Here is a 17,543-nt window from a genome sequence, read left to right on the forward strand (position 1 = left end):
TATTACACACATTATAAAAGAACTGTGCCCAAATAATTTTTTAGTTCTGGTTTCTGTTTGAGGTCATTAATATAACTATCATAATTTCATGAGGGGCACATGCTGTTTTTAGTCGTGCAAGTAAATGATCTTAATTTCTTTGTATTTCTGTTAAGATGAGACAGGTGGGTCAGAAAACAGCCACATTTAAAAACTGAGTCAAAAAAGCAGTAGAGTCATTGTTGTTTAACATCTGGTGAATTTCTTCCTTTAAAATCAACATGTTACACCAATGCAATCAACTCATCATCCAAATACCCAAATATCAGGACAGTTTTCAAATGGTGATGAAATTTTGAGCGAGCCAGTTCTCTGAAACTTTAGTTACAATAAATTGCCTGAGTGAAGATATTTTGGACACAGAATAGTCAATCTTTGATTTGACTTTTTCTGATCACATATCCTGTTGCATCTCTCAGCTCTAGACATATTTTACAAAAACTGTGTTCTGTATCTATTTAATTGTTCAGATACAGTAAAATGATTCTTGTTTCCATGCCCTAAACTTTCATTTATGAAATGAATATAAATATTCATGCCAAGAATAAAATACCGCAACTGATGATACTTCTCTGCATTTATCTACCACAAAATATCTGATGAATTAATCAAAAAAGAATCACAACTTTGTTCTGAAGGAGTCGAGTTTCTCTTCTTCTCCTTGTATTTATGTTTAAATGAGTCCAGACATCACAGGTACTGAGGTGTGGCCTTCAGATACTGATACAGATACAAGTATAATGGACTCAGTTCAGGCAGAGTAGATAATACTTGTATCAGTCTATTGAGGCTGTGAAAATGTTAATGCTGCTTGTGGACACCAACAATCATGAGACGTTTGAATGGTCGTTGTCATGAACAGAATTATTACTGATTACATGTGACTGAATGAATGATTTTATACATTTTCTGTATCTCTACAGAAGCATATCCCCCGAGACCCTCTGGTGAGTAAACTGGACTGAGACAGAATTACTCTTGTGTATATTAACACATTAAATTACAGTGTTTTTATTTTACAAAAAGTACAGCTGTGTTCTGTATCTATTTAATTGATCAGATACAGTAAAATTATTCTTGTTTCCATGCCCTAAACTTTCATTTATGAAATGAATATAAATATTCATGCCAAGAATAAAATACCGCAACTGATGATACTTCTCTGCATTTATCTACCACAAAATATCTGATGAATTAATCAAAAAAGAATCACAACTTTGCTCTGAAGGAGTCAAGTTTCTCTTCTTCTCCTTGTATTTATGTTTAAATGAGTCCAGACATCACAGGTACTGAGGTGTGGCCTTCAGATACTGATACAGATACAAGTATAATGGACTCAGTTCAGGCAGAGTAGATAATACTTGTATCAGTCTATTGAGGCTGTGAAAATGTTAATGCTGCTTGTGGACACCAACAATCATGAGACGTTTGAATGGTCGTTGTCATGAGCAGAATTATTACTGATTACATGTGACTGAATGAATGACTTTCTGCATTTTCTGTATCTCTGCAGTGCCAGGTCCTTCGAGACCCTCTGGTGAGTAAACTGGACTGACACAGAATTACTCTTGTGTATATTAACACATTAAATTACAATGTTTTGTATTTTACAAAAAGTACTGCTGTGTTCTGTATCTGTTTAATTGATCAGATACAGTTAGATTATTCTTGTTTCTATGTCCATCTGCAACACAAAGTCTAAAGTTTATGTCACAGAACCACATAGCATGTATTTATTCTTTAAAGAAATATATTTGAAAGATCTTTAGATATATTCATTCACATTCTGTGTAGGGAGCTTATGAGTGTGAATTCAGGCTTGTAGTTGTTAATTTTCTGTATCTCTTCTGTTTCAGATGTGTCAGAGCACCTTAGACGCAGCTTTGAATTACTGCCACCTAACAGTGAGTAGAACTGAACTGAGACAGACATTATTCTTGTGTATATTAACATTTAAAATTATAGTGTTTTGTAGCTGGTAGGTACAAACTCACATTTTATTTCATTTCATATTTTTAAGCTCACTGGTAAATATACAATTTTAAGAGAGATTTTCTTAAGCTTACTGTAAAGAATCTAGTTGTGAATCCACTTTTAATATAATCAGTTTGGATGTGATCAACACTGAGTTTATTTTCTAATTACTTTTCTTCTCAGTGTCTGAGCTGAGGGTTGTTCTGCTGGGGAACAGCTGGTCTGAGAGGAGTTCAGTGGGGAACTTCATACTGGGAAAGACTGAGTTCAGCACTGAGGAAGAACCAGATTGCTGTCTGAGAGTCAGAGGACAGTTGAAGGAGAAAGAAATAGTTCTCATCAACACCCCAGATCTGCTGCGTCCAAACATCCCTGAAGACAAACTAAGACAACATGTAGAAAACTGTGTGAGTCTCTCTGATCCTGGACCTCATGTGTTCCTGCTGGTTTTACAGCCTGAAGACTTCACTGAGGAACACAAACTGAGGATGCACAGAGTCTTGAAGAACTTTGGTGGTCGACCATTTGATCATTCACTGATACTGATATCAACACCTAGAGAGGAGAGTCCAGGTTTTATGGAAGAATACAGGCAACACCCACCCTTAAAAGACCTGATCAGAATGAGCAAGAACAGATTCCTGTGGAGGAAAAACCTTGAGCTTGCAGAGCTGTTAACACGGTTAGGTCAGATTGTGAGAGAGAACAACGGAGAACATCTGAACCTGTAGTTATTAAACTGCTAAAAGTGGATTTCAGTTAGTTGGACTTAAGTAAAAGATAAATTTAAAATGCTTTACTTTTTACTCCAAATGTCCAACTCAAGAATAAAATCATTTCATTCATCAGAAAGTGGTAGCCAAATTGTATAAGTTGCTGTATAAGTTTGACTGTCAGTATCTCTGAGCAGTCTGATAATGTGCACATATCTTAGCTACAGAACATAAAGGTAAAAGAGAGAGTCAGTAAAGGAAGGATTTAAAGATTTTCTTGTTTATTCAAAATGTTCTTTGAGCCTGTCAAGATGTAAAGAGGAACATAGTGTGTATATATGCAACCCAGTCTCACAGCAATTCATGAAATAGTCATGAAATTTAATGTAAATATTCATGTACATGGACATGATTTTTCCATTTTTTTCTTGACAGTCAGCATGATTTTCAAATTAATGTATTTTAATTTGAAGTTGGTTTTGTACCTTTCGCACTTTTTTCTGTCAGTTGGGACACAGGGGCCCAGAGGCTGTATTGTTTTTTCTCATTTGTTATTCATTTTTTGACTATAACTGCTACATTACTCAACATTTAATCATGAGATTTGATCCTTATTTTTATTTCTTTATTTTAATATTACCAGCCTGGTGGGTAGCTGTGTATGAATATGTTCCTCACTGTCAATTTTAATATCTTTACCTCTATCTAACATTTCTCAACACAAAACACAAAGTTGTCCTTGATAACTCAAGAAATGAAAGGTTATGGCCATTTACTTTAATTATTTCTCCTTCGATTCTGAGAAATCAAGTTTTTTTGTCAGTTTTAGATGATAGCGGCTACATTAGCCTACCCATGATCCTCAGCCACCGTTACTATGGTGAAGATGCCAGCTAAAGTCGTGACATAACCTGTATTGCAACTCCCTCACATAGTCAGTTAAGTTTCTACCATGGATGTATTATAAGAGCTGGATACTGAACTAAAAATGGTGCCCATTCAGTCTTATAGGAATTGCTTGGCTGGCGCATACGCCAAAAAAAGTTTCTAGCTTCCAGGTTTACTTCCATTTTGTGCGGCCCACTGAATATACGCAGTAGTGTTTCTCCTCTTGGTCCGTGAGTTCCCACTCGGTCCATAGACTTTACATTGTGATGACATCACAGATTTTTAAATCACTTTTCTCGGCTCTAGGAAAGTTTTACAAATATAAAACCTCCATGGGTCAAAAGTTCATTATAGACAGAGTCATAATTAATGTTGTTTGCAGTTCGATGTGTCCTGTCAACAGTTTTACAGATGTCTCTTTTAATATGGTGGTCTATGGGGAAAATGCTTTTTGGGCTGCAGGGGGATTTTTCGCTGCAATACCACAAGTGACCACTGGGAAAAAATGGCTGCAAGGCTGAGTGGCGGCGCCCTATCCAGCTCTTATTATACATCCAGGGATACTACTTTGGCACCATTTGGGTTATTTTTTGGTTCCTACCTATAATATATAGTAGACCTAGAGGCAGAACTAACTTCTGCCACTCCAGTGTTCTGCACATAATTAATTAAATAAACACCATGTAAGGCAAAACACCAAAAAAAGCACAAGAAAGAACAACAGCATGAGAGTTTTAATTATCAAGTAAATATACAAACATATGTATACAGTCTATACTAATCTAGATGAAAGAAAACAAGAACAAGGATGAAGCGAGCAAGACTTAGTCCCTCTTAAGTAGTAAGCAGCCTACGAGGTCATAAACTATTCAGTAAAGTTATCAGACAGGGATCCTACATCTTTTCAAATATGGGTCCGTGGCCTGATGTGTATCAATCTGGGGGTCCTTGACACCAAAAAGGTTGAGAACCACTGTGTTAAAACATCTGGAGGGGATCTTTAAATACGGTTTCATGTTCATGGTACATTTAAACTGCTGTGTTCAAATTTTGAAATCGACAATAAAACATTTTCTCTGAGGAAAACTTTCCACAGCATTCCCAAACCGTCATGATGGGGAGAGGACTGTGTTTAAAGGGGATAAAAGTAGTGAATGAGAACATGATTGTCGCTGCCTCTGACATACCCATCTGTATTGTATGATAAAGTATTCTTTCTGATCCCACCCTGTATACAAGTGTGTATTTGGCTCACCCTCTATCACATTGGGCAGGGCCTGAAACTTGACTGTGAGTCACAGCGCTGCTGGATCCATGAAAATAGAGCCCAATAAAGGAGCCACGTCTCTGGAACACTTTCTCCAGTCCAATCATGATCATAGTTGCTCAGAGGGTAGATCATATATTTTATGCACAATTTATTTAAACACAGTGTTTGTTTGCTTGGTGCTGTCAAAGTAAGATGCTATTTAAAGTTTGTTGTCATAGTTCAGACCAAAATTTAAAACAGAGTTTGTTAAAAGAACTTTTCTGTATGTTGCTCCTGATACTTTGAATCTCCACTAAATGGGTTTAAATTACAGTCACTGGTTTCTCTGGGCAGGTTTGAAGCTTTGCTGCAGGAACTCTGTTCATCATCATCTATCTACCAGTCAGTGATGTCAATGAGGTTTTTAATGCCATAAACAGACACTGTTTCTCAGTCCAATTTATTAAAGTTGTATTTTTATTTTCTCTTTTATTGTAGTTTTTATTCATGGTTTTATTATTTTATATTGACTAACAAGAGGTCAGTCTGTATTATTTGTTTTCATGGTGTTTGTCTGAAACTTGTTTCTGTCAGTGTTGGTTGGGACACTCTCACAAGATTTTTAATCTCAATGAGGGTTTCCTGCAAATAAAGATTAAATAAAATAAAATATTTAAAGTATACTATTTGATTTGAGCTGACGCGGAAACAAAATTCACCCATTTATCAGTGGATCAGACGATAAGCTGGTCTGTTACAGAAGCTGAGCACCAGACTAAAGATGAACAAGGAAATAAAACTCACTGTAAAGATTAATCAGCAAGATTATTGCTACAACTTTCTTTATTAATTATTCTAATTATGTCACTGATGGGAATACAAACAGTAATGAAGCATTGTGTAGAAATACTTTTACTCAGAGAATGTTCAGCAAACCCAGATACACACTTGTGTTTATGCACACACACACACACACACACACACACACACACACACACACACACACACACACGCACCAGACTATATTTCTGAATGAATGAAGCAAAAATAATTGTTTATTATACGGATGATATTGATGATTGAAGAGTTGTCACAAGTCTTTGGCTCTTAGACTCTACAGGGAGATTTTGAATCAAGGGACATCAGTCCTGAGCAGCAGCAAGATAAAAAATCTCATGGAGACCAGATACTGATGGTGGCTGATGACTCCTGCTGAGACTGATGAGACTGATGAGATTGATGAAGTGATGCACTGATGAATCTGCAGAGACTGGACGGTGATGGGGAGGTGACACCCTGAAAGCACTAAAGGCAGAGAAGGAGAAAACATATTTAGAAAGACAGATGCAACATGATGGGACTGAGAATGAAGGTGTGTCATCATGTTATTGGTTAGATGTGACCAACTGATGTTAATAGTTGATGTCTTAATTGATGCAATGACACACGAATCATGTTGTAGATGGAGATTTAATTAACTATGATGATTTGTAGAAAAATAGTCTACATGAAATCAAATAACCTGTAAAATGTTATATAATTATAATTGTGCAGTGTTATAATTGTTATTAAGACTGTGTCAGATTAGATTCTATGGTGGCTTTATAACTGTGGTTTGTGCAGAAAAATGGTTTCAGAAACACATTTTTAATATTAGTCCACAACTACAACACCAAAGTCAGCTACGGTCTCAAAAATTAGTTTGTAACAGTCAACACTCAAACAAAAAAAAATCAACATTAGTAAAAATTGAATATTACTAAGATACTTCTGTTCAATTTGCATTTTTATTACATCATATTTCTACTTTTCATATTCAAGTCTATAGTGAGTGTGAGATAATGCACAGCAGCAATACCTAAATACATCACCAGCAGGGGCATCACTAGAGATTTATGGTTACGGGGGCTAAGCCTTTACAGAAAGAGGAGGGGGGGGGGGGGGGGGGGGGGGGGGGTTAAAGGGCCCCAAAAAGTTTGTCATGAATTTTTAGAGTAGCAATAAGTGTAAAATCAACACAATAGATCTATCTCTTGATAGTTTGTATTAGGCACAGATCTCCTATGACTTAAATGCTTTCCATCCACTTACAACAGGCACAGATCAAGCAAAGGCATTGAAGTCAAGGAATGCTGCCTCCTCTCTCTTATATTTGTTGCAGGTTCTAAGTATGTTATTGATACACAGACTGATGTTTGATGTGTGAACCTCTAAAACTAAAAATGTCATAAAATCATTAGGCTAGTTTATTCCTATTATAGTATTCCGAGTAATAGGCCTATGTCATACAATTCAGTATTAGTTTTAACTGAAAGCTTAAACAACTCCCACTCGCTTTCTTTTTGATCACTAACCTCCATCAGACCTGCTCCATCAGACACGTCTGTCTGAGTCAAATTAATTTTTTTTTTCTTTTTCTTTATTTCTCATTCAGATTATCATCTAATTGACATTTGTATATTTATTACACCAATAAAAAAGTAATGAAATGGCAGCTTTGCTATTTACTGTAGCTGTAAAAATAAAAATAGAGTTACCGTAATTTTATTTTTCTCCCCATGTTTTCATGTATGAAAAGACCCAAAATGAACACTGTAAGTGGACTATTGATTACTATAAGTTAATTATTTAAACAGCATTTGTATAGGAATGATTCTGTCCTGAGCTTTTTGATCCATATAAGAGGTTGATCACTGCAACTGTGATCATATAAGTGGTTTCCACTGTATAATGTTAGTGTTATATAGCCTATCCTTTTGTCTTTTCTTCACTTAAACCTAAAGTTAGCTAATGTTAAGCAAGAAACAAATAAGTAACAACTTGATAACTCACTACATTGACCATCATTTGCCACAAGTTCATATTACAGCTTGGTATCTTCACTCTGTCACAACTTCAGTGGTTTCTGACCTCCGTTACAGTCTCTACTGTGGGCTCTGAGTGAGCAGCACAGCCAATGGAAACGCTGGATTAGAGCACCAGCAGCCTCTCCCGGGTCCTAGTGTCCAGCCATCTAGGTATATAGTGGATTTGGAGACACAGTGGCACAATTCGATTGACTTTAATGAAAAACGAATGAGATCAAACTACTGATGATTTAAACTAATAATGTACATTTATTTTGGGGGGGCTAAAGAAGATTGAAATAAACCTAGCGATGCCCCTGATCACCAGACATATTTTATGGTATGCGCTTGTGTAACGGGGACTATATTAACCTCACAGTTTATAATGACTCGTTAAGTCTCTTTACATTACTGATAACAGTGACAGACTACAGTCTCTGCATTGTGTTGTGATGATGATGATGGACTAACAGCTGACAGTTAGTAGTTGACTCCAACAAAGACACACAGTCAGCAACCTTGACCAGGATCAAAGACTTTCTATATTACAAATTACATAAAAGACACTATTGATACAGATGAATCAGTACACATAGATAATCACTCTGAATGTCAATATAGTTATAATTAGTAATAAAGTCTATCTCAGATAAGCTATACATTAATATTTACAGGTTTCCATTTAACAGTCACACACTCACCTGGGGGATACAAGCCCGGTCTGACTTGTTCCCCAGTGATGGGCTTTATAGCTGCATCATTACCTTGGATACTGTAGAGCCAGGTATTAAATATGAAATATAAGATAACAGCATGTAAATATGAAAATAACACAAATATGTACACCTTACAACTATTAAATAAAGGTAAAGTTAATGACAAAATTATATTCTATGTTACAAGATTTTGCTATTAAATATAGTGACCTTTTAAAGCACAAATTATGTATTTAATGTAATATGCAAGAAGCATATGTTACACTTAGAGAATTAAAACTGTGGAACTGAGGTGTGATTTTTTTTCCCTTTGGTCTAAAAAAATTACTGCCCTATCTTTTAATATATGATATTACACACGTGAAAGATCTGAAAACTTGAGTAAAAGCCCTCACTTTGGACTTTAATTGCTCCAAGAGTACAAATCACAACACAGAACACAACTTTGAATATTCAAAGTTTGCTGAATGTTTTAAAGTTTTAATGGGGTCAGTAGGCCAATGTACAAGTACAAGAGTGTCCGACTTCATATAAACTGCTGAAATATACTATAAATAAGAAAAGTAATAGCCTACATGGGCAAACAGGCTTCCAGCTGTAAGCGTGTGTGAGTAGTTAGGCCATGCAGAAGACAGAATGACAATAATAACTAGAGCACTTCACAATTTCTTGCCAAAAGCTGAAATTGATTGTGTTGCATCCTAAATGTAAAGGAAGAAGAGAGATTAATTTTGAGATTTAATAGAGAGAGGGACATAAGAAAAGGGAATGGAAAAGAAAATTTTTAAAACTTTTATATAATCACCGTAATCACTCCAGCACACTCCAGTCTTCTTTGCAAAAGGGGTATTGTTACCAACATAATAATGCAAATTTTATAAATGTGAAAAAGAGAATAATATGCTGTTATGGTTTTGTGCTCTTACAGATAGCAAAGTGACAGAACTCCCGAGGGTCCACAGCAGCATGAGATTACCACCTTCCTGTGAGTAAAATTAAACTGAGATGGAGCTGCTCTTATGTTTTATAATATTTTTCAAAAGATAGATGCACAGTTATAAGATTGACTTAATTACGCCAATTTCATGAAAAAATAAGGAATCATATTTGATTTATTTTATGATTTACAATATCAAAGGACAGTATGCAAATTTTGAAAGTTTGAGTGGCTACAAGACTCAAGCCTTAAAGAGTAGACATGCCATTTTTCTGACTGATCTCAGTCATGTAAAATGATGCTTGGTGTATTGTTGCTCGGATTAAAGCTACTAACAGTTGGCTTTTCTAATTTAGTGTTTTTATTTCAGTGTCTCAGGAGGTTGTTTCATCACGTAAGTCTCCATCTGAATTCAAACCAGTTTTAAACCTGGTTCTGTGTGGGAGGAGAGAAGCAGAGAAGACATCAGCAGTCAAGGCCATTTTAGGTCAGACAGAGCTTCATTCAGTTTCCAACTCATCAGAGTGTGTTAAACATCAGGGAGAGGTGTGTGGACGTCGGGTTTCCCTGGTGGAGCTGCCTGCCTTGTATGGAAAACCCCAGGAGGCAGTGATGGAGGAATCATTCAGGTGTATCTCCCTCTGTGATCCTGAGGGCGTCCATGCCTTCATCCTGGTCCTACCTGTGGATCCCCTCACTGACAAAGACAAGGGAGAGATAAAGACCATCCAGAACACATTCAGCCCTCAAGTCAATGACTTCACCATGATTCTGTTCACTGTGGAGTCAGATCCTACAGTTCCAGCTGTTGATGACTTTGTAAGAAAGAACAGAGACATTCAGGAGCTCATTCAGAGCTGTGGAGGAAGACATGTTGTTCTCAACATCAAGAACAAGCAGCAGATCTCTGAGATGTTGGATATTGTGGAGAAGATGAGAGATGAAGGATCCAGATGCTTCACAAAGGACATGTTCACCAAGGCTCAGATTGAGAAGCTTGTAGAGCAGGAGAACACCAACACAAGACTTAAGACTGAACTGCAGAATGTGACACAGAGAAGTGATGATGAAAATCAGAGCAGAGAGAGTCTCAGGATGGTGCTGAAAGGGAAGACTGGCAGTGGGAAGAGTGTGACTGGAAACACAATTTTAGGCAAAAATAATTTAAAACCAAAAATTAGCCCAAAGCAGCGACCAAGTCTTGCGAGCAGGCAACAGGAGAGATAGATGGCCGGCCAGCTGTTGTGGTCAAAACCCCCGACTTGTTTGATACGACTCTCTCTGATGATGAAGTTCAACAGGAGCTTCTAAAAGGCATCAGCATGGTGGCTCCTGGACCTCATGTGTTCTTGTTGGTGCTGCAGATCGGGAGCTTTACACAAGAAGAAAAAGACTCTGTGGAGCTGATCAAGAGGGTTTTTGGTGAAGGGTCCAGAGATTTCATCATCATCATCTTCACCAGAGGAGAAGAACTGAATGATCAGTCATTTGAGAGTTACATTGAAGACTGTGATGACTTTGTCAAACAGCTAATAAATGAGTGTGGAGGCAGATACCAGGTCTTCAACAACAAAGATCAGACAAACCGCACACAGGTCAGAGAGCTGCTGACCAAGATTGAGAACATGGTGAAGAAAAATAGCAGCAGCTGCTACAAAACTGAGATGTTAGAAATGGCAAAGGAACAGATACAGGGACAGAGGATCAACAAAAGAAAACATGACGAAATGCAACAGATAGAAAAAAAACTAGAAGCAAAAATATCTGAAATGGAACAGAGAGCTAAACATGGGGAACAAAGTAATCTAAAATTGGAAAAACAAATAAAAAAACTGAGACAAGAACTGGAAGATATGAAGATAAAACATGATGAGAACAAAAACAAATGTAACATCCTGTGATTAGTGGGCAGAACCACTATAAATGAAAACGTGATGCTAGCAGCTGGCACCAAGGCCTAACCTCATTCCAAAGAATGAGATTCTTTAGCTTTATTTTACGTAACTTGAGAAGCTTCATTTTATATATTGTCTGGATTTAGAGTTTAAATATTTATGTGCTTAAATAGCACTTTTAAGAAAGAGTTAATTCCTCTGCTCTCTTTTTATCCTATAAAGTTACACCATCTCTCACTCTATTATCTGAAAAATCATAAATGTAGTAAATTTATATAGAGCTGCAATGATTAATCAGTGAATTGATTAGTTGCCAACTATTAAATTAATCACCAAGTATTTTGATAATCCTTAAATTGTTTGGAGTTACACTTAAAGAAAAAAATGTCCAAATTCTCTAATTCCAGCTTCTTAAATGTGAATATTATCTTGGGCTTTGGGAGACAGTGATCAACATTTTTCACCATTTCCAGACATTTTGTAGAACAAACATCTAATCAATTAATCTAGAAAACAATCAACAGATTAATCGATAATGAAAATAATTGTTAGTTGCCCTAATCTCCTAAAATTACACCGGCTCCCACTCTACATTTTATCTGACTGATAAAAAATTTAGGAATCAAATTATATTCCTTTTTCTTGATTTTCTTCTCTCAACACAGTCCCACATTGGTGCACTCTCAGATCATCTCTGGGTAATTCAATAAACTGGGGAATTATTAGTGTAGAAAATACTCCTTCCTGCCCAGACCTAGGTGGGCGGGACACCATCTACAAGCCACACCTGAACTGATAAGAGGCCTGGCTCAGTCTCTTCCCATTGTCTGCTGCAGCATGGTGAGCTGTGCGTATTAGCTTCCTTCTCCTGTTGACTGTGCATCAGATGCATTCTTAAACCTTTAAATCATCATCATCATCATCATCATCATCATCATCATCATCATCTGCCAGTCAACTATTCATTGTAAACCTGTGGACAAGACAATAAACTGTTGAACAGCTCTCATCCCTGGTCCTAGTCCTCATACTTTAACTGGTGTGCCAATGCAAAGGCATTTACAATATCCAGCTACCACAAAAGTCAAGTTTTTTACAATTATTGTAAAAAAATCATTAATCATTAATCATTATATTTTAATGCTATGGGGAGTTTGTGAAATTTGCAGCAAATGAACAATTATGTGTTTTGTATATGTAAGACCCATTTTTTGTTAAACTTTTGTTTGCTAAAACTTCCACCACTTGGGGGAGTGGTTCCACTTTCAATTACACGGAGGTTAATATAATTACTTGACACAGGTATTGCTGACCTGGGAGAAGCAAACAGCTATTGACAGTGTGGTAATGGTTGTAAATGAATATTATGTTTTCTTTTGTCTGTATTATGGAAATAGACTTATTACAGAAAAAGTGGATGTACTATGTTTGTCTTACAGATTGTAAGTAATAAATCACATTTGTACTGGAAACAGTGGAAAGTTTGTCATCTTTGCATCAAAATAAATCAATCAGCAACTGTTGTGGCCTTTTTTGATAGGCAAAGGGGTCAGTATGTATATATATATATATGAGATGGGATGGAAGCCACCAAATGTCAGACATGAATGTGAGATTATTCGAATTTGACACAGACTTGCAAATATGCCTGAACAACAGCTCACTAAAAAGAAATTTAGTTGGGACATTTTGTATAAACACCCCTCAAGTTGTCAGGTGAAGTTTTGATGATTCCCTTTATATTTTCCATAACAGATTACAGCGTAATATTCAGGATGCCCAGTGCAAACTGTTACTAATGTACAAAGAAAGATGGTGTGTTGATGTTTGGTTCAAACTTACATTATGGACATATTGTCTGATGAATAACAGCGTGGAGCCTTATGTGAAGCAGAATTTATCCAAAAGTCAGAGATCTCCGAGGTGAGACTGAAGACGAAGTCCATTTTGTTTTATTGCTCATTGTTTAATGATTTAAGGGCTACACTGTTTAGTAAAATGTCTTTAATTTCTGATGACTTTTTCTGGATGAATGACTGTAAGAAATGAGCCGTGTTTCAGGAAGGAAATCTTTTGTGTGGCTGATTTTATGTGTAAATCACAGAATAGAAGACAAAGTTCTCTGTTTGTAATGTCAGTTTGTTCTTGTCTATGTTTGACAGTGTTTCACCACTACAACTATATTTTGGTGTCTTGTGAGTTCATTTGGGCTGAGCTCCTGTGTGTACATGACACTAACTGACTCACTAACTCACTCCATCACTCACTTAGCCAACAGGCAGCTTAGCAGGCAGAACGAGTCATCCATTAATCATAGAGGTGGGTGGTTTGATTCCCAGGTCCTGTTTATAAATGTCCTTGAGCAATACGCTGAACTAATCAGCACCCTGCATGGTTTCTCACTGCAATCAGTGTGTGAGTGACAAGCAAAGTGAAAAGTGCGTTTGATTAAAATCGCAATTAAAAAAAAAAAAAAAAACTAGACTATTTACCAGTTCATTAAGAGTGGAAATCATTAACCTGAACAAGGTGTTTCCTCAGTTTGTTTTATGGAGCTCCCTGTCAGAGGTGTTATCAGGTTGGTACTTCTGACGTTAATTGTCTTTCAGTCTGTGTTGTATCTACTGTGAACACATATGTTTAACTGTTTGGCTCATGTGACCTTTGATATCTTCCTGAGAACTCTTAATGGCTTTTCCCTTTTTACACCTGTGATTTAGTCACTAGACACAAGTCCTGTTTCCATATTTTGCTTTTGTCCACCTTTGTAAATCAGAATTATGAAGGTGGCCACAAAATCAGGTCAAGTGCAAGTTTATCAGAATGTGTTTTAATGGAGGTCAACTTTATTTTATTTTATTTTTTGTGTGCAAATGTTTAGAAATCAACACAAAGTTAGATAGCTACTGTCTGAACTGCATTAGTCTCAGACACTGTTAAAGAATATGATGTGACAGAGGGAAAAGTCTCATCTATCATGAGGACACATGTTGGTCCAATCACAGGAAAACTATCAACCACGACCCCTGCAGGTCCTCACCAACACTGACTGAAAGACACAGAACAAAACTACAAACTGCAGCCTCCAAAATGACCCCTGAGCTGAATCAGCAGCTCTGGCAGCGTCACACATTAATAACATTATGAGCTTCACAAAGCTTGTAGCTGCTGTCGCCTTGTAGCTTGTGTTCTTGTTATTTTGTCCACCTGCTGTATAATCAGTGGATGGTTTAATATAGGTGGGATCCTCTATGATCCACTGAACCTGTCTTGTGTGTTTTACACTGTTGTGTCCAGCAGGTGGAGCTCTCCTTTTGATAGTCATGAAGACATGACTGGTCATCTGTTTTTATTGGTTTATATTTATATTCTATTTATGTGTTCTCTCTGCAGTGCTGTTGTGTTTTTGAGATTTTATCCACATTTTTATTTATTTTCCCCTTGACCCTCAAACTTCTGTCTGTGTTTTTATTTGATTGTCATTCTCAGTCTCTGTAAAGCACTTTGGTCAACATTTGTTTTTTTTAAATATGCTCTATAAATAAATTGACTTTGCTTTGACTTGACCTTGTCACGGACCATTTAGGCCTGAGGACATTAAAGGACAGGTTCACAATTTTTAAGTGTGTCTTAAACCACCGTTAGGTGTCCACGTGAACAGTGAAAGAGGTTTTCCTCGCTGTAATCATTCCTCTTGTTCATACTGGATATTAAAAGATCCCCTTCAAATGTGCTTTCAATGGAAGTGATGAAATTACTATTTCATACAGAGTATTTTTATCTGTCTTAAAATATGTCTGGCAGTAGACTCAAGTCAGTCTCTAAATGGTTTGCTCAACTAGAGACTGAGGACAATCTCCAAGCTTTTGTTGGTAGAAACAATTAGAGAATTTAAAAAGAAACCTGCATTGCAGAACCAATCCAAAGTCTTTAGGGCAGCCTTTCATATTGGGACAGTGACTTGAAGTTCACTACAGAGGAGAATGGGTGCAGAGCATTATTTCCAGTAAGGTGTGTCCTTGACAACATGTAAGGGGTGTACGTTTGTCAGCAGCTGTACTCTCCACTGTTTGAGCAACTACCATGCATTCAGAAATCCATAGATGATCTGCAGGCAGGGAGATCTCTGATAGTCTGGTATCGCAAGACTAGTCTGAAGTTGATCCTTAAATACATTTCCATTTTCATGGTACATTTAAACTGCTCTGTTCAAATTTTGAAATCCTGGATGATAAGACATTTTCTCTGAGGAAAACTTTCCACAGCATTCCCAAACCATCATGATGGGGGAGAGGCCTGTTTTTTAAGGGGAAGAAAGTAGTGAATGAAATTGGACACGATTGTCAGCGCCTCTTACAAACCCATCTATATTGTATGATAAAGTGTTCTTTCTGAATCTTTCCCAATAGGGAGCCATGTCTCTGGAACACTTTCTCCAGTCCAATCATGATCATAGTTGCTCAGAGGGTAGATGATATATTTTATGCACAATTTGTTTAAAAGTTTGGTCTGAACTATGCCAACAAACTTTAAATAGCATCTTTTTGTTGACTGTACCAAACATTCAAACAGAGTTTGGTAAAAGAGCTTTTCTGTATGTTGCTTCTTATACTTTGAATCTCCACTAAATGGGTTTAAATTACAGTCACTGGTTTCTCTGGGCAAGTTTGAAGTTTTGCTGCAGGAAGTCTGTTCATCATCATCTATCTGCCAGTCAGTGATGTAAGGCAGGTTTATTTGTATAGCACATTTCAACAACAAGGCAATTCAATGTGCTTTACATAGAGCATAAAAGGCATCAAAACAGAATATAAAAGCAACACAAGTAAAAAGACATAAAAACAACTAAAAAGTGTTAAGTTTGGAAATAAAAAGAAGCTTAAATAGAATAAGAAAGATAAAACAAGAGACTAAAAGTTACAGTGCAGTGTAAAATATTAACCCTCAAATTTGGTTGAATAAAAGGAAAACAGAAAAGTCTTCAGCTGCTAAAAGAACTGAGAGTTGCAGCTGACCTGCAGTTTTCTGGGAGTTTGTTCCAGGTATGTGGAGCATAAAAACTGAACGCTGCTTCTCCATGTTTAGTTTTTACTCTGAAGACAGAAAGCAGACCTGATCCAGACCACCTGAGAGGTCTGGATGGTTCATAATGAAGCAGCAGATCAGAAACGTATTCAGTGGGATGTCAATGAAGGTTTTAATGCCACAAACAGCCACTATTTCTCAGTCCAATGTATTAAGGTTGTATGTTTATTTTCTGTTTAACTGTAGTTTTATTCATGGTTTTATTATTTTATATTGACTAAAGAGAGGTCTGTCTGTATTACTTGTTTTTATGTTGCTGCCTGTGTTTTTTAGGACTCTCTAAAGTATACTATTTGATAAACTGTTAATGTATTTTTGGAATGAGGATTGTTGTAATTTGAACTGACACAGAATCAAAATTCACCCATTTATCAGTGGATCAGCAGATAAGTTGGTCTGTTACAGACACTGAGCACCAGACCAAAGGTGAACAAGGAAATAAAACTCAAACTATAAAGATTAACCAACAAGATTATTGCTACAACTTTCTTTATTAATCTTTCTTATTCTGTCACAGCTGGGAATACAAACAGTTATGAAGCATTGTGTAGAAATACTTTTATTCAGAGAATGTTCAGCAAACCTAAATACACACTTCAGTTTATGCACACACACACACACACACACACACACACACACACACACACACACACACACACACACACAGTCTTGGTTCCATCACTTCAGAGGCCATTACATTAACTAACTCTAACCACTGGCTTAACTTTAAACCAAGTCTTCACCTTAAAATTAATGAATTACATTATGTGGACTTACTTTTTGTCCCCAAAAGAGAGGTGAATCCCCACAATGTGAGGAATACTTGTTACACACACATACATACACACACACACACATGCATGTCCACAACTAGCCCAGGGCAGTGGTTCCCAACCTGGGGGTCAGGACCCCCACAAGGGGTCGATGGATTAATCTCAGGGTTTGCAAGAGGATAGGACAAAATTAGCACCGTGTTACTGGTTAAACATCTACCAATCTGTGTCATACCTGTTCAGCGTCCTGCCCACTCTCCTTGGAGGAGGTCGTATCAGGTGAGGTTTTTATCAGTGTGGAGAGGTTGTACTTTCATTTATGTTCACGGAGAAAGAAGCAGTAACAGTTTCATTGGTAAGTGATATCAATTTAAATTAAATCTGAACAAATAGGAATCAGTATAACTGTAAGGACTATTTCTGTCAAT

General features: G+C 36.8%; 1 protein-coding gene and 1 pseudogene across 1 annotated transcript; both read left to right on the top strand.

The window, feature by feature from the left end:
* Positions 1-1,903: 1,903 nt before the first annotated feature.
* On the top strand, positions 1,904-3,295 carry LOC122968992 (GTPase IMAP family member 4-like). Its single transcript, XM_044334554.1, has 2 exons — positions 1,904-1,943; positions 2,197-3,295. Coding segments are annotated over exons 1-2 (549 nt in total). The 5' UTR covers positions 1,904-1,942; the 3' UTR covers positions 2,745-3,295.
* A 5,705-nt stretch (positions 3,296-9,000) lies between these two features.
* LOC122970077 lies at positions 9,001-17,398 on the top strand (annotated as a pseudogene).
* Positions 17,399-17,543: the final 145 nt, after the last annotated feature.

This window comes from Thunnus albacares, chromosome 2 (assembly GCF_914725855.1).
Source record: "Thunnus albacares chromosome 2, fThuAlb1.1, whole genome shotgun sequence".
In the NCBI taxonomy this organism is placed as follows: domain Eukaryota; kingdom Metazoa; phylum Chordata; class Actinopteri; order Scombriformes; family Scombridae; genus Thunnus; species Thunnus albacares.